This window comes from Pieris brassicae, chromosome 14 (assembly GCF_905147105.1).
Source record: "Pieris brassicae chromosome 14, ilPieBrab1.1, whole genome shotgun sequence".
In the NCBI taxonomy this organism is placed as follows: Eukaryota; Metazoa; Arthropoda; class Insecta; order Lepidoptera; family Pieridae; genus Pieris; species Pieris brassicae.
Genome location: NC_059678.1, coordinates 1,085,161 through 1,111,366, shown reverse-complemented (window position 1 = coordinate 1,111,366; position 26,206 = coordinate 1,085,161). Strand labels below are relative to the sequence as shown.

General features: G+C 34.8%; 2 protein-coding genes across 5 annotated transcripts; one reads left to right on the top strand and one right to left on the bottom strand.

Annotated features, from left to right (window-relative positions):
- The first annotated feature begins 234 nt into the window (after positions 1–234).
- On the top strand, positions 235–24,578 carry LOC123717968 (U4/U6 small nuclear ribonucleoprotein Prp3). Its single transcript, XM_045674265.1, has 15 exons — positions 235–582; positions 658–822; positions 1,386–1,569; positions 2,492–2,669; positions 3,485–3,568; positions 5,356–5,474; positions 6,239–6,430; positions 7,321–7,448; positions 7,732–7,919; positions 16,536–16,683; positions 17,731–17,884; positions 18,902–18,957; positions 22,523–22,672; positions 23,205–23,337; positions 24,377–24,578. The coding sequence occupies exons 1-15, from the start codon at positions 455–457 to the stop codon at positions 24,485–24,487; spliced, it is 2,118 nt and encodes a 705-aa protein (XP_045530221.1). The 5' UTR covers positions 235–454; the 3' UTR covers positions 24,488–24,578.
- LOC123717969 (GATA zinc finger domain-containing protein 14-like) lies at positions 9,668–12,123 on the bottom strand. Of its 4 annotated transcripts, none has more exons than XM_045674268.1 (2): positions 10,569–12,123; positions 9,668–10,241 (listed from the first exon to the last, which is right to left on the bottom strand). In XM_045674268.1, exons 1-2 carry the CDS (start codon positions 12,100–12,102, stop codon positions 9,796–9,798), a joined length of 1,980 nt encoding a protein of 659 aa, XP_045530224.1. In that variant the 5' UTR covers positions 12,103–12,123; the 3' UTR covers positions 9,668–9,795. The 4 variants fall into 4 exon arrangements, with proteins under 4 accessions (XP_045530224.1, XP_045530226.1, XP_045530223.1 ...); XM_045674270.1 differs by having other exon boundaries at positions 10,890–12,123; XM_045674267.1 differs by having other exon boundaries at positions 9,880–9,966; positions 10,083–12,123.
- Positions 24,579–26,206: the final 1,628 nt, after the last annotated feature.

Below are 26,206 nucleotides of genomic sequence, written 5' to 3'. Positions count from 1 at the left end.
CATTGTTTTGAGCTTTCAGAATTATGCGTCATGTATTGTCTACATAAATTTTAACTATTTTCACTTTTAGTTTTAAATAACTTTTAATTCAATAATATTTTAGAATACTTTTATAGGAAACGTGCTCATATTAATATGATGTTAATAACATTATCATTAATTAAAAATATTAAAATAATTACATCTCCACTAGTCTGTGGTCGAAGTTTATAAATTTGTAAAAATTAATGACAACTGTGAAAACTGAAAAGATACATCGCTAATAGTTTGTATTTATTCTACGACGTTATAAATTCAGCGCGGTGAATAATTGGGATTTTATTTATTATAAGGCTTTTATGTTATTTAATTTACCTTAACGATAATTGAAATGAAAACAGAGTGTAGTGATATCATAACCTCAAAGTAGTGTGTAAACTTTAACAATAGGATTTGTTTGTGAGACGCCTTCGTGATGGCCTTACAGCTATCTAGAAGAGAAGTTGAAGACTTGAGGTCGTCTATAGACCGGGCCATATATAGAACTATCGGAAAATCTGATAGTTCTTTACTATCTACGGTCTCTTCTTGTTTAACAAATGGGTAACTAACTTTCCGCCTCTACTATAAATTGGTTTTGTTAAAAATGCATTAAAATCATTCAACAAATTATTTCAGGTATGAACGGCGAAAGATAATCGATAGAATATCGTCTCATATTGACTCAAAGAAAGCAAGCAAACTTGCTGATAAAGTTATAGCTTTGGCTCAAGAACTGATATCGTCATCGAAATCACAAAAACGGAAACATGAAAGTAATGATAAAGACAAAGATAACAAAAGGTTTGTTTTATTAAAATCTCATTTATGATATATAGTAAGGTAAATAAATCTTAGAAAACTTAAAGTTTTCCAATTTGAAATATGTTATACTCACATGGTCTAGCTAAGGATTTTTGTAACACTTCTCCCCCTACATCTTGCAAATATACTAGACTTATTTATGCATCATGGGGTTGTATTTTATTTATATATTTTAATTGTTATAGTAATTATTTAATATTTGTTGAGTTATACCATTTGAAAGATTTTGCTTAATTTGATTTTTCTTGCTACAATTGATATCTACCTTGTTTGTGTATAAAGATATAAATTTAAAAATCTATATAAGATTAAAACTGAATACATTTTTATTTGACAAAAAAATTAGTAAATATTGTGTTACAGTCAAATAGCATATAAATTTGAACTTGTTTTACTTTGGTTGGGTATTCCTACCATATATTGTTAGTAACATTCCTTTATACAACTATTCATAGGTAATTTATAAACAAAATTTCCCTTAGTCACAATTAGATGATTGTTTAATTTCTAAAGAAGAATCTATTATCATTTCAATGTTGTAGGTCACGTCATGATGATAAACATGAATCTCGTGATGAAAGAAGGGAAAGACATGACAGAGATAAGGAGAGGGAGAAAGATAGAGATGATAAAGAGAAAGATAATGGATTGGAAATACCTTCTATAATACCTGAGGATGGGACTGTTGGCTCTAAGATGGCTGGTTTGAGTGCAGATAAAATTAAGGTACATTTGATCTTTATACGTAAATGGTGTAAATCATCTAGTAAAATTAGGATATTTATGCATTAATTACTCATTTTTGTGTTCAGTTTCAATGGTTTTTTAGACCTATGGTAATTATTTATACATATGCTATATTACCAAAAATCTTTACTTTTAAACTGTGTTTAGGTTCAATCGGTATTGCTGAAAGTAAGGGTGACGAAAAATGATTGAAAACATTTCAGAAATATGTCTGTTTCATCCCCATTGAAGATTTACAATATGTACCTTAAATACACTCAACAGTTTTTTTAATGATTACCTTTTGATACTATATGGTCCTAGAGTTTTAATATATAAATTAATTTATAAAGACTAATAAAATTGCTACCTGGTATGTGAAATCAGCCAGAGGCAGCAATTGATCTATTTTATTGATAATTTTTTTAAGTAAGTGTAAACATTTGTTATAGTAACACATTGGTGGATTATATGGTAGTGGTATCTTTACTAAAAATCCAACACTACTGTGTTTTAAATGTGTTGGTCCCTTGTTCGATGTCACTTTCAATAGTGAATAGTAGCCAAGTCGGGAATATTAAGTACTAAGTTAAGTACTAAAAACCCTAAAGATTGTTGTTAAGATAGGTGTGATAGGTTTAATGTGACTGTTTCTGTCTGTACCAAGTGAGGACCGACTATGATAAGGTTTTTGGTAGAAAGCTGAAGTCAATAACCCTATTCTTCCTTATAATTTATGAAGATGTGCTGAGGCGTTTAAAAGTTAATAATCTTCATGTTAGTTATGACAGGTATTACTGGCATTATTTTCATACTTATTGGCCTAACATTTGGAACATTGATGTATGTTGTTACCACTAAGATCTGATGATGAATCACAAGGGTTATATAAATCATTAATTAAATATTATCTATATTACAGCTTATGATGGCCAATGCACAAAAAGAAATTGAGGAAAGAAAGCGAGCGCTAATGGCTATAAAAGGAGACAAGGGAAATGTTAATGTTGCAGCTCAAACCGCTAAACAGATAAACAACCAGATGCAAGGTTCTATAGCTCCACCTAGTGTCATCAAGCCGATGCTGTATTCGAGGCCTTGTGAGTATTTTAAAAGTACACAATGCTGTTGAATTTTCTATTCTACAGTTCAATAATATTTATAATGTTTTTTGTGAATTGTATGTGTTTATTTATAATAATTATTTTATTATTTACTAAATTAGGCATGGGAAACAACAACTATTAGTTGCTGCAATTGACATATTTAGTTTACTTTAAACATAAGTTGAGTTGAATTGTCCATAGTTTACTATTTATTAATCTATGGCCCAAGGCCATTGTTAATATGTTGCCATTTATAATAGAAATATATGTATTGAAAAGTTTAGGTATTTATTTCGTTTTAATCGAATTTCTGTTATTATCGTTTAAATTAAGTAAGAGGATTTGTGTCATTTAGTTTTTTTTAAACATTTTTATTTAAAAATTAATTTCTCCGTATTAAGCTTCGACATTCATTACATTAATATTATATGTATACTTGTAACGTACTAGAATTAATCTCTAAAAATTAAAAACAAATCTAACATGTCAATTGGTTTCCAAATTTAAAAAACCCGCCAAAACGCTTCACGTTTTACGTGCTTTTCCTACACAGATATATAAATATTTCGAGCAAAAATAGTCGTTACATTAAAATACATAAAAATGAAACACGAACAAACAGTCTTCAATAGAGACTGAAAGTGTTATTGGACATTTTCTTATGTTTAATATCCTTTTTGGTCAATTAAGTTAGAATTATATTATTTATTTGTTTTCAAATAGGTTACAAAAATGTTAGGCTAGTTTGTAATGTCCAACGATGCCCTACATCATTGTTGATTCGACTTGAACATTTATGTAATTTTCAGTAACTGGAGTCATATCGGCAGCGGAATTGGAGAAGCAGCAGAAAATAGCGGAGTTACAAGCGAGAATACAGAGGAAATTGGCTGGTATGTTATCAAATAAATTCATCTAAGGTCATTTAGTATGTGTGTCTGTATTGTAACTCCTTTTTTTGTATGAGGTGAAAATGCGCTTGCGCAGGCCTGCGCCAAGGATGTCGAGCTTGACGCTAGGTAGGTCTACACTCGAATCCCTCTGCTGTTCAGAGGGGTAGAGACCCCACCCACTAAAAACACCTCAGCCCTTCACACGCCCTTAAGATGGGCCCTCGGGGTTCGCCAGGCATTCTACCCAAGGGACCCGGGCTTGAATTGTAACTCCTAAATTAAGGCGGTTTGTTAGATGGTCCTAAACAATTAACCAAACGTTTCTAGTTCAGCTATTGTGAGCAAAAGAAAAATATGTTCGATCTATATGCAAAGTTCCTGTTTCGCGCGACTCCTAAAGGCCGCTCAAATACTCGAGTCTTTTGGAACTGTGAGGGCATTGTCACTAAACATCAGGTGATCCTCCAGATCGATTGCCCGATCGTTTTATGGAACAAAGGAAGTAGACCAGACCGTTGGATTGGGTTGTTGGATTCAGTGCGATTTGAGGCCCCTGCCATGTCACTGAATATGAGGTGAACCTCCAGCCCGTGTGCTCCCTCTTTGGAATAAGGGAAGAACCACTCAGCCCATGGACATTGCCCTGTTTTATAAAATTTTGGAACACCTACATAGTTCCACTGAGTTCTGATGCTGTCAGTCCGAGGTCGAAGGTTGTTTTAATTTTTAACTTAGTATTAGATTCTGTGAGAGCCAAATGCTCTCATGAAAGCTGTGGGATCGCTGTATATTATCAATCAATATTATGACTTGAAAATAATTGATCGCACTGATTTTCGTTCGAATAAGGCGTAAATTCTCATTTATAAATATTTTTTTAAGATTTAATGGAAACAAGTTGTTTTATATGTGGAAAATAACATAGACTTTATTTAGCTTAAAAAACAATATATCGGCTATACACTGATTTTAAATTCCGTAGAATTCTGACAGTTATCATTTTTGACATGTTCACACACATGACACAGATTGCAAACCTTTTTGGCCGGGCACACTTTTCAATTTTATTATGAGTGCGTCTTAGTCTATGCCTATTTCTATGTCTATGCCTATTTCATTTGTTAGTGAATGTATTCATTTCATTAAGTGCGGTCCACATTAAAGGTTTTTACGGCGAGTGATAATTGCGTCCATTTTCATCAAAAACCGTAAAAAACGCACAAGTAAAGATAATATTTTAAAGAAAACACTTTTTTACCGGATGGAAGCTTTATATTCTGATAAACTTATAATTATTTTACATTATCGCGTGCTTTACAGCGTGCGTGGTCACGATGACGGGAAAGATTTAAAAATTATGTAAAATAATTATAAGTTTATACATAGCTTCAATCCGGTATAAAGGTGTTTTCTTTGAATGAGGAAAAGTTATGTTATTAAAAAACATACAATACAATACAAAAACAAACAAACAACAATATTGTTCGTGATATTGGTATATTTGTTATTTTTGCATTAGGTCACTTGAGTAAGTAAATATTGAGGTTTACGTTTTTGTAGGTAAAACATAAAATTTGGTCAATTTTGTCCCTTTTTTGGTAGAGAACTTTTTTTAGTAGCAACACTAATGAAATGTCAGAATTCTACGGAATGAAAAAATTGAATATAATAATTTTCACAGAGTAGAGAGAACGCCAAAGACAGACGAGACACAGACTTGACATAAAAGACAACTCATGTCTATGGAGCAAAAGGCGCGAAATAATAAAATTCTTAATTATTTTTAGGAGGCGCTCTGCAGCCTGGTTTGTCGGGACCAGCTCCGTTGATTCTTGATAGAGAGGGACGGACTGTGGATCCAGCCGGTAGGAGAGTACATTTGACGCAAGTTGCACCGACATTAAAGGTCTGAGGACATAATATTGGAAAGGCCTTTTTTCTCCAATTTTTTTTTTAAATCAGGCATAGTCAATTTGTTAATTGAAAAAAAACTGGATTAATTATGCCAGGGTTATCTTATATTCAAGAGAGTATACTGAAAAGGCCAGCAACGCACTCGCGAGCCCACTGGCATTGAGTGTTCAGGGGTCATATCATTGATCATCAGATGGGGTTCCTGCTTTATTTCCCTGATTTAATTGTACAAGAGCGTACCAATTCTTAAAAGGCCGGCAACGCACTCGCGAGCCCTCTGGCATTAGGTGTCCATGGTATCACTTAACATCAGATGAGCCTCCTGCTTTGTTTTCCTGATTGGATTGTATAAGAGCGTACTAATACGTAAAAAACCGGCAACGCACACGCGAGCCCTCTAGCATTGAGTGTCTATGGTATCAATTAACATCAGATGAACCTCCTGCTTTTCTTTCACTGATTTATTTGTACAATCAATTCTTAAAGGGTCGACTACGCACTCGCGAGCCCTCTGGAATGGAGTGTCCAGGGATCATATCACTTAACACCAGATGACCCTCCTATCCATTTGTCCTCTGTTCTAAAAAAAACTTGTTCGAAGTCCTTTAGTGAAGGGTACTTTCTGAAAGCTCACTTGAAATCTAGTTTCAAGAGCTGTCAGACCGTTTGACATATTTGACAGCGCTCAAGACGAGATTGATTGACAATTAGGAAATTGACTTTTCTCCCTTATCAGTGTAAATTTTCAAATTTAAGGCGAATATTCGAGCGAAGCGTCGGGAGGAGTTCAAAGCTCAGCTCTCGGGTCAAGCAGCCAGCGATGTCCCCGTGGAGGCGCCATGGATGGACTCCAGGGTGCCGAGCAAAGCTCCCATTAGGCTCAAGAGGGCCCTGCGATTCCATGAACCAGGGAAATTCAGGCAGATGGCTGAGCGATTGAGGATGAAAGTAAGTATTCATTTCACGCTTCATCCTTCCTCCTTCAAGCCCTTAATCATCGTGGTGACTTGAAGCTCTGATCCTTCATGTAGGGCTCCGTCTGTGCCCTTAGGTCTCTGGTGTAGACATCCAGTACTTATTCATGTAAGGGTACATCGGTAGGGCTTAGGAATCAATAGGGTTGTGAGCTATATATAGTGCAGCTTGCTAATACACTACCCGATCCGACAAACATTGTTCTGTACACTGTCAAACACACAACAAAATTTCATCAAAATCTGTCCAGCCGTTTAGGAGTCACGAACACATGCACAGAAGATTTATATATAAAATACTAGCCCCAGCGAACTTCGTATCTCCTTAATGTGGTTTTAGTTAGCCTTAATACCGTGACACGAAAGAATAATTTCACTGTATTTTGAGTTTGATTTACACTTCGGTCTAAGTAACACGTGGTTGGCTAATACCAAGAATTAAAAAAGTTTATACTTTAGCCTCAATAACACGTGGTAATCATGATATTGAATTGTAGCTTATATGACACGTTTGTCGGTTTACCATAGCAGTGCCATCTATTGATTACTTACTCAATCCAGTCGAAAAGTATCTTTTGGAGTTAACAGATAATTGTGACTGTCAATTAATTATAGACAAATAATTTGCAACAAAATAAAATTGCGACTATAATTAAAGATCTTAGCTATCCTATCTCCTAAGTTGGACCAGACTGCTCACGATGTGCCAATTTAATTTAAAATCGGTTAAGTAGTTTAGGAGTCCATCGCGGACAAACATCGTGACAGGAGATTTATATATATTAAGATTTAACCGGACTATAGATAAGAGAGGTGTTTTGTCGATGTGTTTGCAACCTATTAATGAAATGTATATATGCGTAGGCGCAACTGGAGAAATTGCAGAATGAAATATCGCAAATAGCAAGAAAGACGGGTATATCTTCGGCAACCAAGCTGGCCCTGCTCGCGTCTGATGTGCCAGATTCTGATAGAGTTCCCGATATTGAATGGTAATTATAACTGATTTAAACTCGTTAAATAGCTTTTACACATTAAGAAAAACACTTTTTAAACGTATTGAAGCTATGTATTATTATTAAAAACTTATTATGTAAATAATTATAAGTTTTTAGAAGTGGTCACCGTGACCACGCACGCTGTAAAGCATGCGAAACGTCTGAAAAAATTTCTAAGTTTTTAATAATAATACAAAGCTTTAATCCGTTTAAAAAGTGTTTTTCTTAATGTGTAAAAGCTATTTTAACAAAAGACAATACTATTTTTTTTATTTAGGTGGGACAGTGTTATACTAATGACACCTGAAGAGCGTGAGTCCAGACGTAAAACCCCAGAGACAGACGAACGGACGGACTTACAACGGGTCGAGGATTGCAATATTGGTGATGACGATATTGTTGATAATCTAAATGCTGATGCCATCACAAATCTTGTTGAGCACCCACAACAGTTGAGGCCGCCAAGTAAGTTTATTGGATTTGACCTACCCCAGGGTTAACCGTTTCAATATATATTGACACTTATCACATTTATAAATTCAAGAGTCCGCCCAAACGCTCTGTCACGTGAGTCTGACACGTGGACAAACGTCAAGATTTAAGTGAATTGTCATTCTGACATTTACAATGACGTCATTGTCGATTCGACTAATCTGTGGATGTTTTTGTGTCACGTGACTGACGTGTAGTCAGAGTATAGAGTTGGCCTAGCGGCTTAAGCGTGGCATCTTCGAGGCCGTAGGTTCGATCCCCGGGGACAAACATCGCGAGGAAACCGGCTTGCCTTAGACACAAAAAGTCGACGGCGTGTGTCAAGTACAAGATGCTTATCACCTACTTGCTTATTAGATTTACAAATGGTCATGAAACATATACAGAAATCTGAGGCCCAGACCTAAAAAGGTTGTAGCTTGTGTAAAGGTGGTTTGCTTTTTTTTGACTGACAGGTGAACAGTTTCTAGAGATTTTTTGATAAATTAATTATTATTTACACTTGTAAACAGTATTAATATTATATATATATATATATAAAATAACCTTTTTTTAAAAGAAGGTTTAAAGTCTAACATACTATATTTTATAATTAGTACCTGTCACGATGATACGTGTAAGCCAAGTACACATGACAAGGATCGTCATGCTTAAATGTCATTGCTTGTGGCGGCGTCCATGCGTCAGGTCTCTCTCCCTAAAATATGGAGAGGGGGCCGATGTCTGGCCATGCGTCATACTCGTGAACGGGTGCTACTTGTGGTGACTGGTCGGACTTGAATTCGTGTATGCGGTGATGTTAGTTATTTCGACTATGTATTTGCGTTGCCACGAGAATTACTCCTATTTCACCATGCCTCCTGCTGGTGTTATTTGGAACATTGTGTGATGGTTGCAGCTACTTACAAACGTTGTGTAATATAAAAAACTTGGCGATTAAAAAGAGTGGCGGAGAGTTTATTGCCAGTTCTTCTCTTCCGTTCTACGCCCTTGATTTGAGGACTGGCAGTAAATGTAAAATTATAAGCATTTGATATACATTTCTGTTTTGACGTTCATGAGTGTACATTGTGTTACCTATATGAATAAATGATTTTTGACTTTAAGAATAAGCTATAACAATGAACAAACATTCGTGTATGTGTTAATCTTTCTTGAATCAACTGCTATGCTATTAAAAATGAAACAAAAAAACGCAAATGAATGCTAGTCTACTAAAACAAATGATCACAATTGACTTCTACTTAAAAACACAAATGATTAACTTTTCAATAAAACACTACAAGTGTTTTGACACACTATATGAATCCTTTGAATTCCGAAAAACTTAATCTAGGATGTAATTACATACAATTTTTAACGTGTTTGTAAAGTATCAACTGAAATATGATGATGTAATAGGTTTTTATGCAGAAAAACATTGGACACAGCTTATTGGTGTTTATTATATTCAATACTTATTTTTAAATTAATAAGATATTTTAATATGGCTTGCTTTCTAATATGAAACAATATTATGACAAGTAATGTAATTATTTTCACTTGGTTATCTTAAATATAAATTACAAAACTAGGTTACATAAATTATTAGGCAATGGGCGGTTATAGAAATATATATAAAATAAAAATAAATAGCTACTGAGGGTAGAATACAAGTTCAATTTTAACTGATGCAAAATTATTTATTCTATAGATCCAATGATAGAATTTAAAACTCCAAATTCATTTAAACATTGTAAATTTATTTCAAATCAATCAAATTCAATCGCGCTTCATAAATTTTCCTATAATTTTTAGAAGGTCAAAATTTATTTCTAAAAATATATGAAGTTCTATCCGATTAATATGATTAACGAATCCGAACGCACTTAGGTCCTATTTTTTTATAATTTAAAGGACATCTATTAATTCTACACGTAAAACAAATGCCTGCAACTATCCTTTCATGGGATATTTCCTCGTGCTCTTCAATTCCATCTGTTACGTTCTGTTCCGTTCCCACTTTATTCTCAGTAATATTATGGGGAAGAGAATTGACATTAGTAGTTGTAATTTGATAATACGAATTATTTATATCATTATAATTAGTTTGATAGCTTCGTTGGTTATAATTATCATTAGGGGGATACTGGTAACCATTTTGGTAAGGTGTGAAGCCTCGATTCGCAGGGTACTGTTGTTGATACGCCTGATATTGTCCGTTGTAACCATTATGTGGTGTGTTATAATTGTTACGATTTTCGTTGTATGGGTTGTTTTGATGTGCTATATTGTCGTAACCATTTCCATAAGCATCTGGAACAGAAGATACATAATTTTCATTAGTTTTTCCATTGTGAATGCTATTTTCATCTATAATAATTACTTGGTCGCTCCTAGTGTAGTTGTGTATTTTTTCCACCATATTATTCAAGAAGTCTGTTACGCCGCTCCTCTTACGTACTATTTTAGTGTTATTTAGAAAATCTGTGCTCGTACTCCTTTTTTTTCTATATCCGAAGAGTTTTTTTATTGGATTAATTATTATCTTATCAAGTAAACTTTCATCATTTTTGGCTTTAGATGAGTTATGTTGTTTGTTGCGTATCTGGTCTTCCTTAGTAGTTTTGTGCTTTTTATTACCTTGTCCTTTTTGTATACCAGTATTGTCTTTTTCACCACCACTGTTGCTGGGGTAGGGATAAACCTCTCCCCCTTCATACCGCCAGACGTCTTCTTGTTGATTGTATCCGGGTATGTATGTATGACTTAATGGGCGGTAGCCCGTTTGTTTGCGTCCGTGTTGATCATATTCATAAATTGGCATGTAGTAGCTTCTTTTTAAACGTGTGTTTGCATGTTTACTACCACTACCCCTTCTATAATACGTATCAATTATTTCTTCAGATTCTTTTGAAGCTGAATCTTTAGGTTGTTTAGTTGTATGTTTGTTAGGTTGTTTACCTGTGTGCGGCGTGTTGGTTTGTTTTGGCCTGCCTGGCCTTTTTTGCTTTGGTTTTACTCTGTTTGCATGTTTGGGACGATTTACTATGAATTCGCCACCGTTATCGTAGTCTAAGTTGGTAGGATTTTGAGACTCTTTATGAGGTGCTCCTTTATTTTTAGACTGTAGTTGAGTATAGTCTACATAATCATGGTTTTCTTTCCATTGAGGTGTCCTTGTCATGCGAACCAAGTTGTGTTTAGTTGTTGTCCCTTGTGTTCGGTCGTCTTTTTTGTGTGAATCTTGTTTCTCTTTTGGTTCAGTTTCTTTTGATTTATTTGATGTGTCGCTAGTTTTATTGTTAGAGATAGGTAAAACTTGACCTTGATCGAAGTCGAATACGTCTTGTGTATTATATCCTGGTATGTATGTGTGGCTGAGTGGATAGTAAGCTTGGGCGTTCCCTGGTCTGCCTATCTGGGGTTTTGCTATATAATAGCTTCTCTTTATTCGTTCATTGCTTTTATCATTGACACTGTTCTTTTTAGTTAAAAGTTCTTCATTTTTTTGTTCAGTATTTGTATTAGATTCTGTTGAATTTGTGTACACCGGTCCCTTTTCAAAATTAAACACATCTTTTGGTTTATTATATCCAGGAATAAATGTATGACTGAGCGGATAGTATGCTTGTGTATTATTTCTCGTCGAGTTATTGAGTCCATCGTTCGGATATTTATCCGTTTTATTCTTATTGATGTCTTCTGGTTGGTTTTTGAATATAAAATTTCCATCATTTTCGTAATCTACGCTATAATCACTGTATGATGAATCTGTCGTAGTAGTTGTTGGTTCTAAATCATTTAAATCACTTGTGCTGGACACATCTTTAGTTATCGTTGGTATACTAGTACTAGAGCCTTCTATCGGTCGTGAAATGGGTACATAATAGCTCCTTTTCTCTCGACTTTGGGCTTTAACGTTCAATTCATCCGGGCGATTTGGAGTGGAATATTTAAGTTGGTTTTCTTTATTTATTGCAGAATTCCTGTTCGGTTCGTAGTCATCACTCTGATCACTTTCCACTGGATATAAACGTTCTAAATCGTTCACTTTCACATCACTTATTGATTTTTTGACTCGTAAATTGGGATTGAGCTCGTGGTCGATGTTATAGTTGTGCGATTTTGCGACTATATTCGCTATGGCCGCTAGCGTGTAGATCGGTAGGAACATTGTGATGTTGTGTCGAGTTTGCGTATGTTTAAATACAGGTTTGTGTGACGCACGAGTCGTTCGCAGCAACATGTTGTTGATTATGGAGTTGCTTGTTTATTTTATTTAATTCTGTTCTGGGTTTTTAATATTTAATATGTATTTATATATTGACGTTAATAAGTGTGTATTGTGTTACCTAAATTAATAAATGACTTTGACTTATATTGGATTGGATTAGTTCCTCGTGGTACAGGCACATTTCAGCCTCATCAATATTTCTTGTTCGTTGATATCTTAAGTTTATGGGTAACCGTAACCGTAAGGCAAAGGTTAAAATTCGTTCACTATAACTCTAGCTACTACAGATCCTTTTCCTATGCCGTCCTTTATTGTATTGCGATGAAGTATATATATAATGTACCATTATTTATAAATAATAGTATACAGTTTGTCGAATTGCAATAATCTTTGACTTCAATTTATGCAGACAAAACAACTTATTCCTGTATATATAATGCAGAGAATAATATTTCGAACGGTTTTCCTCAAAAGATGATCAGTCAAGTCTTTTACCGGCGCAAAGTTCAATGTTAAAGTTGAATCGACTGGGATGCAGCTTTGCATAGAGTTTACGATTACGAATATTGCAGTATTTTTGTATGGAAGTATAGTAGCTTTTATTGAAGTGAAACAATTGACTGTCACATTTTTCCTTTACGCGCCATCTTTTTCTTGTCCCTACCACGGTTGATTCGAAGAGATTCGAAGCCAATAATAACAAAAATATATAATAACGATAACAATGACAGTAATAATAAGGAAAAATTAAATAATTGTATCATTTGTATTAATGTCTATGATAATAAAAGCCTTTTGTTAAACTTATTTAATCAAATTCTGTAAAGTTGCATATAGTAGATATTTTTTCGAAAAATAAGGTCAAAAAGAAGTTTCACTTTTTACGTGTGTACACTAGTATACGTACACATGTTTATTACTATGTATGCCAATTAGATTGATATGTTTAGGTTTGTATAAACAATTAACAAAAATAATTTTAATATTTCAACTTTAATAGGAATTAACATATTTAAGTTCCAGTTTATAAATTATAAATGTGTCAAAATAGTAAATTAGTTATTTTATCATAGTATTGTTTAAAAGTTTTTTTGCGTGTTTACCTATCATGTTTAATAACTAATGGAAGATTTTAGGTAGCGGTAACTATAACTTTTTATATATAAATAATGAAAGCATTTAATAAAAAAATATGATAATAAGAGTTGGGGTTTGGCTCTGGTACCCAAAGGGGTCTGTAGATTGAACCACTGTTTAAGTCCGTGATCCTTGTTCATCCGAATGGTGTAAGCGAAGTTTGACAGATTTTCCAAGATGTGCCCCTCTAGAACCCAATGTATGTCTATGACCGGAAATATTTTGGTGCATTGGGATACATCATTACGGTTGAGGACGATGTTTTTTAGGATCCCCTGATGTTAATTGATACTGCACATGGACACCCCCAATCAGGGCTCGCGTGTGTGTTGAGAACCTTTAAATCTGTACGTTGGTTCCACATTCTTGCCATATCTTGGTGGTGCGTGGCACAAACTCAGTTGTGGAACGACGGACGTCGAGGTGATACGGGTGGTGTTTTGGATTCTGCTTCGACGTCCGATGATGAAACTCAGCTGCAGGTGTTAATCCGAACAACAGTTTCTCTGAACTGGTAAATACCATGGAGAGTGATGCGGTAGAAGATGCAGAGAGACGCCATATCTCAATGGCGCAAAGCAAAGTGATAAAGCCGCGCAAGCATGACTATGCTTAATATTATTTTCCATTATAATCACGTTTTTATTAACGTCATAAGGAAAAGCTCGTGATTTTAAAGTGTATGTATCAGCTAACAGAACCTAAAAAATTCTTCTAAATATACATTTCTTCAACTCGTCATCCGATTCGAGTTTGATATCCGGCTGTGCACCAATGTGCGCATTCCACTCGCTCGTATGGTGAAAGAAAACATCGTGAGGAAACCGGCATGTCTTAGATCCAGATAGTTGGTGGTGTCAGGCTAAGAAGGCTGATCTACTTGTTCATTAAAATAAATAATCATCTACAGAAATCTGAAGGATAGATCTAAAAGGTTGTACCCCGTTTTTCTCATCAGCGAGAATTGGCAATGAATGGTATGGTTTTTTTTACAAAATGTTTGTCATATCCCTGGTCTGCTTATGGTCTGATATCACTTATGGATGTTACAGAGTACGGCACATGTTTATTTAATAATTCCTAAAAGGCAGGCAACACATTTGCGAGCGTTGAATAACACAAGTAATTTCATAAAAAGGCTAACTTCGTTTATAACCTTGCAATTATTGTATTTTACTGTATCAAAAGTCATAGCCCTCACAGCGAAGGCACTTAATCACAATTTGACGAATAATAAGTAATAATTTAGTAATGTAAAAATCCTTTGAGACTTTTTTTAACAAGAGGCAAACAGGCAGGAGGCTCACCTGATGTATAGCCCATGGACATTTACATTGTCAGAAGCCTCGCAAGTGCGTTGCCGGCCTTTGAACGTTTTTATTTATTTATGCAACTTATTATTCGTTATAATATCATATTCCGTTGGTATGGGATTTCAGTTTGGTTCCATTCACGGTGTCGTACATAGTAAACATAACTGTACCTAATGTTCTACCCTGCAAAGCCAAGCCGTTATATTGTTTTAACTCAAATCTGCTGACGTGAGTAGTCAATGAGTCATTAAAGCTTTTATTTTTAGTAATATTTTCCTCAATCGAACGAGTTTGATTAATCTAAGTCAGGTGGAAATTGTCAAATGTTCCTCGATCAATAGTATTGGTAGCCCAACTTTCTCTCTCTCTCTCTCTCTCTCTTCGGTCGGTAGCTCATGTCTGAGCATCGTGGTCAGCAAGGGACAAGCAACATCTGGACTATCTGCTTCTTCCGGTTTCTGTAGCCTCTCATATTATCCCCGGTCCAACATAGGCAAGGACCACCTTGGATGGGGCAGCTTTAGCATGTGTTAAGATTGGACTGTGAAGCATACCTGAGCCGGCCGGTAAGAGACCAGTAGGCTAGTACAGCTGGAATGACAGAGTGGTAACGTGCTGTAGTAGAAAGCCAGCAATTGGCGGAAGATGGCACAGGACAAGGAGCGCTGGAAAAACAAGAATGTTTCGGAGGCCTGGACTAATGAAAAATATTTAACTGAGAAATTAACTTTGTCAACACAATTCTAAGTATTTTTAAACGAAAAAAAAACAGTGTAACTTACGTATTAGGTCTCAGAGGCATCTCAAACACTGCGTAACTGTGACTTATAAGTTATAATACTTTATTCTTGTTTTTGAAGTGAAATACAAACAAAAATACAATTAATAAAATTCTGTAATAAATTTAACACAAATAAGGTAAAATGAAATAATTGCTTGATTTGTATTCATGTCTATGATAATGAAAGCCTTTTGTTAAACTTTATCTAATTTAACTATTTTTAACCAATTTCTGTAAAGTTATATAGTATAGTTAGATGGTAGATTATTATTAAAATATTTTGAAAAAATAAGGTCATAAAGATGTTTCACTTACGTGTGTACACTAGTACACGCACACATTGTTATATTGTAAATGGTGAGCGAGTAGATATTAAGCAACCTATTTAATCTATTATAGATATAGTTTGCTGCATATTGGGTCTGGCGAAAGCAATCCTTACGGTGTAACCGAACACAGCATCCCTATATCTTTTTAGGAACAGCCACACATACACATAGGTCATACAGCTGCTTAATGAAAAGTAGTTGAGCTGATATGATAAAGCTTTAAACGCCTTTAAAAGAGCCCTATGCCAAAAGATTGTTTTACTGACCGCGCCCTTGAGATCCCTAGATATGTTAATTCTTGCAATGCTTTAAAAACTATTATTTACAATTTAGATATAGATTTATAGCCAAAACGGAGTACAGATGAACATTATCTACTTGTAAAGACAATTTCGTACTAGTATGCTTTTAGTGCAGTGTTGGCCTAGTGGCTTCAGCGTGCGACTCTCATCACTGAGGTCGTAGGTTCGAGCCCCTGCCGTGCACCAATGGACTGTCTTTCTATGTGCGCATTTAACATTCGCTCGAACGGTGAAGGAAAACATCGTGAGGAAACCGGCTTGCCTTAGACCCAAAAAGTTGACGGCGTGCGTCAGGCACAAGAGGCTGATCACCTACTTCCCTATTAGATTAACAAATGATCATGAAACATATTCATAAATCTGAGGCCCAGACCTAAAATATTGTATATTTCTTTAAAGGAATTAATGTTGATCAAGAGATACCTTGCGCAGACGGCTTGTTACAATAAATTTAGTTTATGTAATATTGTTTTATAACTTTAAAGAGATAATTAAAATTATTTATTTATAGCTGAACCCCTAAAACCCACGTATATGCCAGTATTTCTTACAAAGAAAGAGAGGAAGAAGTTAAGGAGACAGAGTAGGAGAGAAGCATGGAAGGAGGAACAGGAGAAAGTGAGACTTGGATTGGAAGCGCCTCCAGAGCCTAAACTAAGGTATGGTCAGGTTTTAGATTCTTTAACGTCCAGCATGTGCCTGGAAGCCCATAGTGGCTTTCATGTGTCCGCTCTTGTATATGATGGTCAAACGAACCTGCCATGGAAGGCCGCATGGAAGCCCATGCAGTCAGTCAGCTGGCTTTTGAGGTGTACGCTTGTTTTATAAAAAATTGGATCTACGAGGATCTACCTCTTCCCTCTTCTGGGAGCTCATTCCATAGTTTTCTAGTTCGCAAACGAAATAATCTTCGGTCATTTGCCTTTGCGCATCTTTTTTGGTTGATTTTTTTTATTTTTTACCTTTTAAAATAACATGGTTTCACCAGAATGATTATAGAGTATAATTCAGATCCGTTATAAGTAAGACTTTTCACTACTTTCGTGGGCAGTGTTGGCCTAGTGGCTTCAGCGTGCGAGACTCGTTCCTGAGGTCGTAGGTATCTCCGCATCAGTGGACTTTCTACGTGGCCATTTAATATTCGCTCGAACGGTGAAGGAAAACATCGTGAGGAAAGTACAAGATGCTGATCCCCTATTTGACCATTGATATGAGGCCCAGACCTAAAAAGTGTATAGTAGTTTTAATAAAGATTGCCCTATAGCTTCTAGGCAATAAATAAGAATGACTTTCAAAGTCGTAATTTTTTTCTGATGCTACCCTTTCAACTTTGGCTTGTCCATTTTTTATTTTATTTCATACAATATTTGTAGCAATAAAAGGTATTATTACTATTATTTTCACATTAGAATTTGTATATTTCTTGTACAAGTTAAAATTTGAAACTTCGTTTATATATCAATGATTATATTTTGATAATTAAAATAATACTTCAGTGGGCAGCTGGTTCTAAGTGCTAGTGTAAAAATTACGTCACCACTCAGCTAAATCGCTCGACTTCAAATCAATCTTAAAAAAAATTACCGATTTATTTCCCATTCTCTTAACTTATGGTTATTAATATCCGCTGTCATGTATATTCAAAGTTTTCGATTCAATTATCAAGACAGGTAAACTGGCCTAAGACCAAGGGATGTATTTTCCAGGATATCGAATCTGATGCGAGCGCTTGGCACGGAAGCGGTCCAGGACCCGACAGCTATTGAGGCGAAAGTACGAGAGCAAATTGCGAAGAGACAGAAGACACATTTGGAGGCGAATAAGGCGCGAGCACTTACGAAAGAGCAGAAAAGAGAGAAGGTAATAACACCAATACGGATGCTTTCAATGCTGTAACTTTTTAATTATATCACATACATGTGTCGCAGCCGATTAGAGTAATTAGCCATTTAATCAACTGGCTAGCCTCTACTTAACAGCGACGTTTTACTAGCGGCCTACATACAAACGTATACTTATAAATTACTAGCTGCCCCAGCGAATTTCGTTTCTCCTTAATGTGGTTTTAGTAATACCGTGACACGAAAGAATAATTTCACTGTATTATCGTCACTATATTTTGAGTTTGATTTACACTTCGGTCTAAGTAACACCAAGAATTAAAAAAGTAGAAATAATTGAATTTCTCGATATTTCGTTTACTGCAAAATAAATTTAATTGATACTTTAGCCTCAATAACACGTGGTAATCATGATATTGAATTGTAGCTTATATGACACGTTTGTCGATTTACCATAGCAGTGCCATCTTTTGATTACTCACTCAATCCAGTCGAAAAGTATCTTTTGGAGTTAACAGATAATTGTGACTGTCAATTAATTATAGACAAATAATTTGCAATAAAATAAAATTGCGACTATAATTAAAGATCTTAGCTATCCTATCTCCTAAGTTGGACCAGACTGCTCACGATGTGCCAATTTAATTTAAAATCGGTTAAGTAGTTTAGGATTCCAACGCGTACGAACATCGTGACAGGAGATTTATATATATTAAGATTAAAATTTTGTCATGTGAACTTATCACGCGTGAGACAAGTGACACAGATGGTCATAGATTAGTCCGAATCGACGATGACATGATTCTAAATGTCTAAATGACAATTACCACACTAAAAACTTGACGTGTGTGTACTATATATCTGTAATTTTAAGTACCCTCCAAAATGCAGAAATTACTTGAAATTATGAATGTTTAACATCAATTTACTTAATTTTACTTAACAGAATGTATATGTAGTTAAAAAATAATTAAAAATGATTTATTTTAAAATAAAGGTAAATTTTTACATCTACCCTCATTGCCATTTATTTCAGGTAGACAGAAAAATCCGCGAAGACACAACAATGGGTGTTCATGTCGCCGTATATAGGTGAGTTTAATTCTTTAAATATTTTGAAAATAAACAATTATTTATTTCAAACCACACATTGATTAACTTGATGTAATCAATTACTTGTTTACTTCGTGTTAATTATTGAGTCATAATGATAAAACAAGGATATTATTGACCACATTTTGTAATAATTATGACGAGATTAGCGTGTTGTTTTAGACGTGTGTCATCATAGTTTATGATATTGTTACGAGCTAGGGGATCGGATAGAAAATGCCGTAGATTTCTTCAAGGGTTTATTTCTTGAAAAATCAATGAGGAATTTATCACTTGTAATCACTTTATTCGCACTTTATCGCTTCGGTGTTTCTCTCTTGTTATCGCATTCCAAACTAAAGGCGACTAGTCGCGTTTCGGCTCGCTTATATATCCCTGGGAATAATTCTAAACAATATTCGAGAACTTTCTAGGCGGGCTTGCTACTGAGTAGCGATTGCACAATTCTAGAACGTCCGCACTCTTTGTCTCTTTCGCACGTTGCTCCGTCCTTGTCGTACGGCGTTCTAGAGTGCTCAGTCTAGTTTCGAGAAAGATCTGATCTTCTCTCTCTCTCTCTCTCTCTCGTATCATTTCGTCCTTGTCTCACACCTAGAAGGTTTGGTCTAGAATATTCCTTCATCAAACGGGTCTTCTGAAAACTGCACCACTCTACTACACATGTTCTGAAATTGACTGAAAAAAAGTTTCCTGAAAACTAGGGAAACATGGAAATTACAATTTTCTAATATGTGATTGACCCTCTCCTGAAACGGTCAGAAATCATAATACAGCCTGCTGAAAAGTTCTCTAACTATCTAGAAACATTGCAGTCGACCCGGCTTCGTAACAATATTATTGATGTTAACCTAGTGGACCTAATGTCTCTCCCTGTGGTAGCACAGCTGTGTACAAATAGTATATCACATTTAACACTTGCTCGTACAGTGAAATCAGTATTGTACAAAAAAATCTATTCACAGATGACGTATTACTTGCTTATAAAAGTACATTTAAAAGTCGAGCACTAGAGAGTCTATGGCTTTGTTAGTCCATAGGCTTACTTATTACGTAACATCAGATGAGACGTTTGTCATTTTCTATAAAAAAAGATAGACTCTGAGGCGTGTAAACGATTTTTAAAGGTGGTCAAATCACCAATGGTATCGCTATTTACGTTATGGCTGGTTTGTTAGTGGCTCTGTCATAATTATGCCATGTTATGTAAATAATTTTAGATGCAACAGTTGCATTATCTAGACAATGTGATGATTGATTATGTATAGTATTTTTTGCTTAATAAGTAGCTGTTTCATGTTTGACGTCTTCTGAAAACGATGCTTTATGGCTTTATTTAAATTATAAAATAAAGTTATTTTGACTATGATACAGTATTATGCTGAGTTGAACACGTGTGTGTATATCATCGTCACAACTCAGTGCGACATTCATGTACATTAATTCACATATATTCCGAACTAGTAACAATCTAATTATGAAACTTCTAGTATACTTCAAATATACTTGAAGCATTTTATTGGAATTTAGAAAAATAACAAAAATTGGTCGAAGTTTTCGAAAAACTCATTTGACGGTTTTGGAGGTTAATTTTTTTATTATTTTCCAAAATTTAGAACGGGAACGAAAGATCTATACGAATTGTCATTATTAAGGCCCATTACTTGAAAAATAAACATAACTTTTTACGTATTTAGGTTCATAGAGGAATAAATTAATGCCGAATATAAGCAATTTCTCCTGGCTCCCTTTGTGTTGTCACGTGAAATGATCCAAAATGTTTTATATAAGTTTAGCAAGTACTTTTCTATACTATATATCTCATCGAAAAAAACACTTTTTGAACCGGATTAAAGCTATTTGTATTATTATAACCTTATAATTATTTTACATAATAATATTAGGTCTTAGGTATTATTTTACATAATATATATCAAAAATAACACCCAGTTTCAAGGTATATACAAACTGGATTACGACTGTGGCCTGTCTTACATAGGGCAAACTAAACGCAATATGTCCAGCAGACTCCAAGAACACATTGCGAACATAAGCACTATATACGCTTTGACCAACCGAAAGTACTTGCGAAAGAAAAAAGATTCTTCCCAAGATTGTTACGCGAAGCCATTGAAATAAAAAACACCCCAATTTCAATAGAGAAGACGGCCTAAAGTCATCAAACACCTGGGATCCAATAATATCCAAATTAAAACCCCAAGACAAACAATCAATTCTGCAAAAACCCCGTCATCTTTTAGTCGATGCCAACTCCGGGAAAATAAATACAGATAACACAACTTTCTCTGCAGCTGTGATACTTTTGACATTCAACACCTTTTGTCTTCAGTCTCCGTGACCACGCACGCTGAAAAGCACGCGAAATGTCGGAAAAAATAAATTTAAAATTATGTTATATGATTATAAGGTTATAGCTAATAGCTTTAATCCAGTTAAAAAAGGGTTTTCTTTTAATGTGTAAAAGCTATGTTAACAAAAGACAATACTATATCTCTCAACTGGCAAATAACTCTCCTCTCCGCCACTCTTTTAATATAGTCAAGTCAAGCCAAGTTTTATGTCATACAAATTGTTGGTAAGGCCTTTATGTCTGATAAACATTTGAACTGGAGCATATCAATCCAAAGGATTTCGATCATCTAAATATTCGTCAAATTAATAAAAAGCTTTATTGATTAATTTAGGTTTAACGAGAGCTTAGAATTTATTCAGTGATAATATTTCGCTTGGGAATTTATTGTAAAAACGTATACAGTTTTCTGCTGGGGTCTGGTTGGTCGAAAGCTTTAATAAGTTCTGTTGTATTATACTGGTGAAAGTCACCATATCTTTTAAAGTCGAATATATATTTTTTGTACATACAAAAAATCTTCAACCACTTAGTGTCATAATATTTGATTTCTTAAACTTATTCCGTACCCTTGGGAAAATACGAAAGTTCGATATTAGGTTTTTTTTAATAAATCTTTGGGTTTCATAGTTAATCTATTGAGAAAATCTATCACAATCTGTAAACTGTACCATAATTTGACTGTTTACTACTTCATTTGCCATCAGAATCTTACATTATGCCGTATGAATCAGCTTTATGGCTGATTCAGCTTTGAAACTTTATGGTGTTACGCAAGGTGTAAACCGATAAAATTGCTTAGCGGAAACCATTTAATAGAACGATGTACTATAGTTTTATGGAAGACATAAGTAGCTACGTTGTCGATTATATTATTATTTATTTAAAAAAACAAATGACTAAAGGATATTTATATAAATGACTTTCGGACTATCCTGTCAAACCATAAACCTTTATATGTGTGTACCTCTCCCTATAACAATATCGTTATAGGGAGAGGTCAATATTTGAATATATTTCCCAAATCCAAAAAAGACATTTCATGACTGAATTCTTTTTACCTTAAATGAATAATAAAATAATACTTAAATTTTTTACCCTTACAGAGTAAAAAGAAATAAAAACATTTCTTTTGTTTCCTACCCTCAATATATTTATTATATTTTTTTTTTTCAGAATCAACGATCTATTTGAGTGCGCTTCGGCCAAATTCAAAGTGGAAGTGAACGCGCAACAATTGCACATGACAGGTTGTGTTGTGTTGCATCGTGGCTGTTGTGTTGTCGTTGTTGAAGGCGGGCCCAAACAACATGCCAAGTACAAGAGGTGAGATGTCATTGCATTTATTTTAAAGGTTTCGGTGATAAAGGTGTGGCTTCCTTTCCCAAAAAACAAAAAACAAAATTTTGTGTTTAATAGTCGGTTCTTTCCGAGGTCCCACTTTTGTGGAGGCACTGGGGCTGCAGCCTCAGTTGCCCTGCCCTGAATTCTACCTCCTCCAGACTTCCAACCTCTTCCCCTTTTCTTCTCCGGTTTAATATCTATTTTTATTGGAATTATCAGTGAGATACAGTTACAATAAATCGTGACCAAGTCAAGATTTATTATGAAATTAAAAAAAATATATTTTCTTCTATTATTATTGTTATTTTATTTGGCGTGACAGGATCGGCATATATACGTCTATTGTCATATTCAACGAAATTTCCTTTAGGGCAGGATAAGGCCTTTCGACCGTCCGTCTCATATAATCTGTGCAGACCGCCATGGGATTTGATGTCTGTGCAAATTGCTCTTATTACATTGATATTATGTGAAAAAAGAGGAATGTAATGTAAAAAAAGTTAATAATTCACAGACTGATGCTTAACCGTATAAAATGGGAAGAGGAGATGATAAAGGAGTGTGATGGAACTGAGGTGGCGAACAGTTGCCATTTGGTCTGGGAGGGTACCACAGCGCATCGGGCCTTTGGGGAAATTAAATTTAAGGTAAACGACAACAATCTTATATAAAACTTAAAAGGCATTATGGAGTAAAAATTTTAGTTTTTATTAGAGCAGTGTTGGCCTAGCTACTGCGACTCTCATCCCTGAGGTCGTAGGTTCGATCCCCGGCTGTGCATCAATGGATTTTCTTTCCATGTGCGCATTTAACATTAGCTCGAATAGTGAAGGAAAACATCGTGAGGAAACCGACTTGCCTTAGACCCAAAAAGTCGACGGCGTGTGTCGGGCACAGAAGGCTGATCATGAAACATATTCATAAATCTGAGACCCAGACCTAAAACGGTTGTAGCGCTATTATTTTCTTTTAATTATTAGTTTATTTAAAAAAAACATAATTACTAATATTGTTATAAGTCAGTCACGTGACAGATAGCGGTCACAGCTTGTTAATAAAGTATTCGTTTGACCTATCATCAGTTATTATATTCATTATATTACAAATAAATAATATAACATACAAAGAAATATCACATGTTAGGTTTTTGTGTCTAATTAATACAATTAATACGCTAAAAACTTGACATTTGTTTTTGTGTTTACAAGCATGTGACGTCACAGGGACTGTCGACGCCACCTTGCGTTGAGAAGCGTTTTGGCGGTTTTTTTTTTAAATATGAATTAAAAATAACAATCTGTTTAGTCGCTAACAGGTCTGAATTGGTTTTCAAGATTACAAATTATTTATTTATTTTTAATTCATAGAGATAACATTTATAACTAACAAAACACATAGAATAACAATATTCAAAAATAAGATTACAATTGTTTTAAAGAAAAATGTTAATTGTGTATTGCGTGTGTGTGTAGCATTATGCTGAGGAGCAGAGTTGTTCCACAGTGCTGGTCTTTCTGCCAGAGACCAAGGCAGCTAGTTTGCGCCTCAGTCGCAAAAAATAAATATGAATCTAATACTCAGTAGAAACAAATAATAATAATAATAGGTCTAAAAATAATTAATTATTCGAGGGACGTCTGTATTTTGGTACAATTTGCAAGTCGAATGAAAAGTTACTTTTTACAGGTGATGCCAACGGAGAAGCAGGCGCGCGAATTATTCCAGAAGCACAAAGTCGAACACTACTGGGATCTGGCTTACAGCGGAGCAGTGCTGGGTACATCTGACGAACCATAGGCCTTAGAAATTTGACCCAATCATGAATCGAATCACATTTCGACCACTTCTGTAAATTAGCTTTGAGATGGAAATTAAAGAAATAATTTTTCTTCTGTGTTTTTATTTCCCAAAACTCTTGAACAATTTCTTCAAGTTCTTTGGGTTCCTTCCCTTGGATTTTGATCTTAGATGAATAATAACAAATAAACGCTTCCCTACTTAGGTCGTGGCTTCTTCTAATCATTTGATTTTATTGACAGAAAGTTATTCTGTGATATGTTAATTTTTGGCTCTGAAATTGTTGCCTTGCGATGTCTGCCTTCATCGGAAGATTATGCACAGAGAAAGAATGACCAGTACGAAATGAAGCAGTGATTCCAACTCCTACCATATGTTACTAGAACGAAATACCCCTAAATATCAATTAAAAACCTCAAGTTTCTGTTGTACACTTGGTTTGTAAGGTAATTTAAAAAAATATCTTTGGGAATTACAGTTATTTGATATTTCAGTTAAAGCCACGCTCGGAGTTTATATTTGGTTTTGTCATTGGTTGGCTTTAATTAATTGTATAAAATCGTAAGATTTCCTAAAAAATAATATCTTGTATATATCACCATCTAAAAACTCCCTAAGATATTTTGGTTCCTTCTAAATTTGGGGAAACCCCCAAGCGCGACCTCTTAGTTAGCAGTAGCACGATTTTATTACACGCTCTCACAACTCTTTCAGTTAAATAATATTCTGTAATTATCTACAAGCTGTGTACTTTGTATATTTTGTCAATTACTCAAGACAAGCATAATTTTACAATAATTTTGTACAGCTAGACGTGGCCGTCCCTTGGAAATCTGGCGTCGTACAGTTACAGACGATGCAGAGAGTGCCGGAAAGACTTGAAGCGAAGCTCGTGACCGAACGAGATGGAGGCTGTCACTGCACTGGATGCCTTTCGCCCCATAGGACTTACACACAGATCAAATTGTATAAAAATCGATGTGATGCTGGAAAAAACTGATATATACATACGTATTGGAATCGCAAGTCCGAACGAACGATCATTTTGTATTATTATTTGGACATTTTCACACAAAAATGTTGAACAAAAAGTAACTTTTTTAGAATCACGTATTATGTCATAGTTTACAGGCGAAACGGTTGTTATTGCATTTCATACAAATTGAACGAACGGAACTTCATTACATAAAATAAAATATACTGGCTGTGTAATCGTACGGGTTATCATCTCAGTTGTAGGTTATTAGTAGGCTCGCAATAAGCTCTCATGGTTAACCCTTAACACGCCGATTTATAAGTCTAAGGAAAAAATCGTTTGTAGTTTTTGATCTAACATTACAAATCAAATACAAGCACTATAAGACAGCACAGTTATATGGACTGGGTATATGTGTAATTAATTCCTGTTATACACAATATACATATTCCATCCGTATCCACTGCAGAAAAGGTTTGATTAGAAACAAATTTTACACGCTTGTCTCACATTTGTGCACATCGCTTAATGATCCTTGTTAACAGACTGTGTTTACAATAAATCTTAATAAATTCTGTGGGCATTATCAGTAATCCATGGAGTCCTTTCGCCGGGTCGTTTTGTGCCAGTTGCTATTATTATTGACGTGACAACGTCTTATAATGCGATGGAGCCGGCTGCACGCACGAAAACATGATTCATGTGGCGTTACCTCTTTTTTTTTGAGAATGAAATCTCGCTGT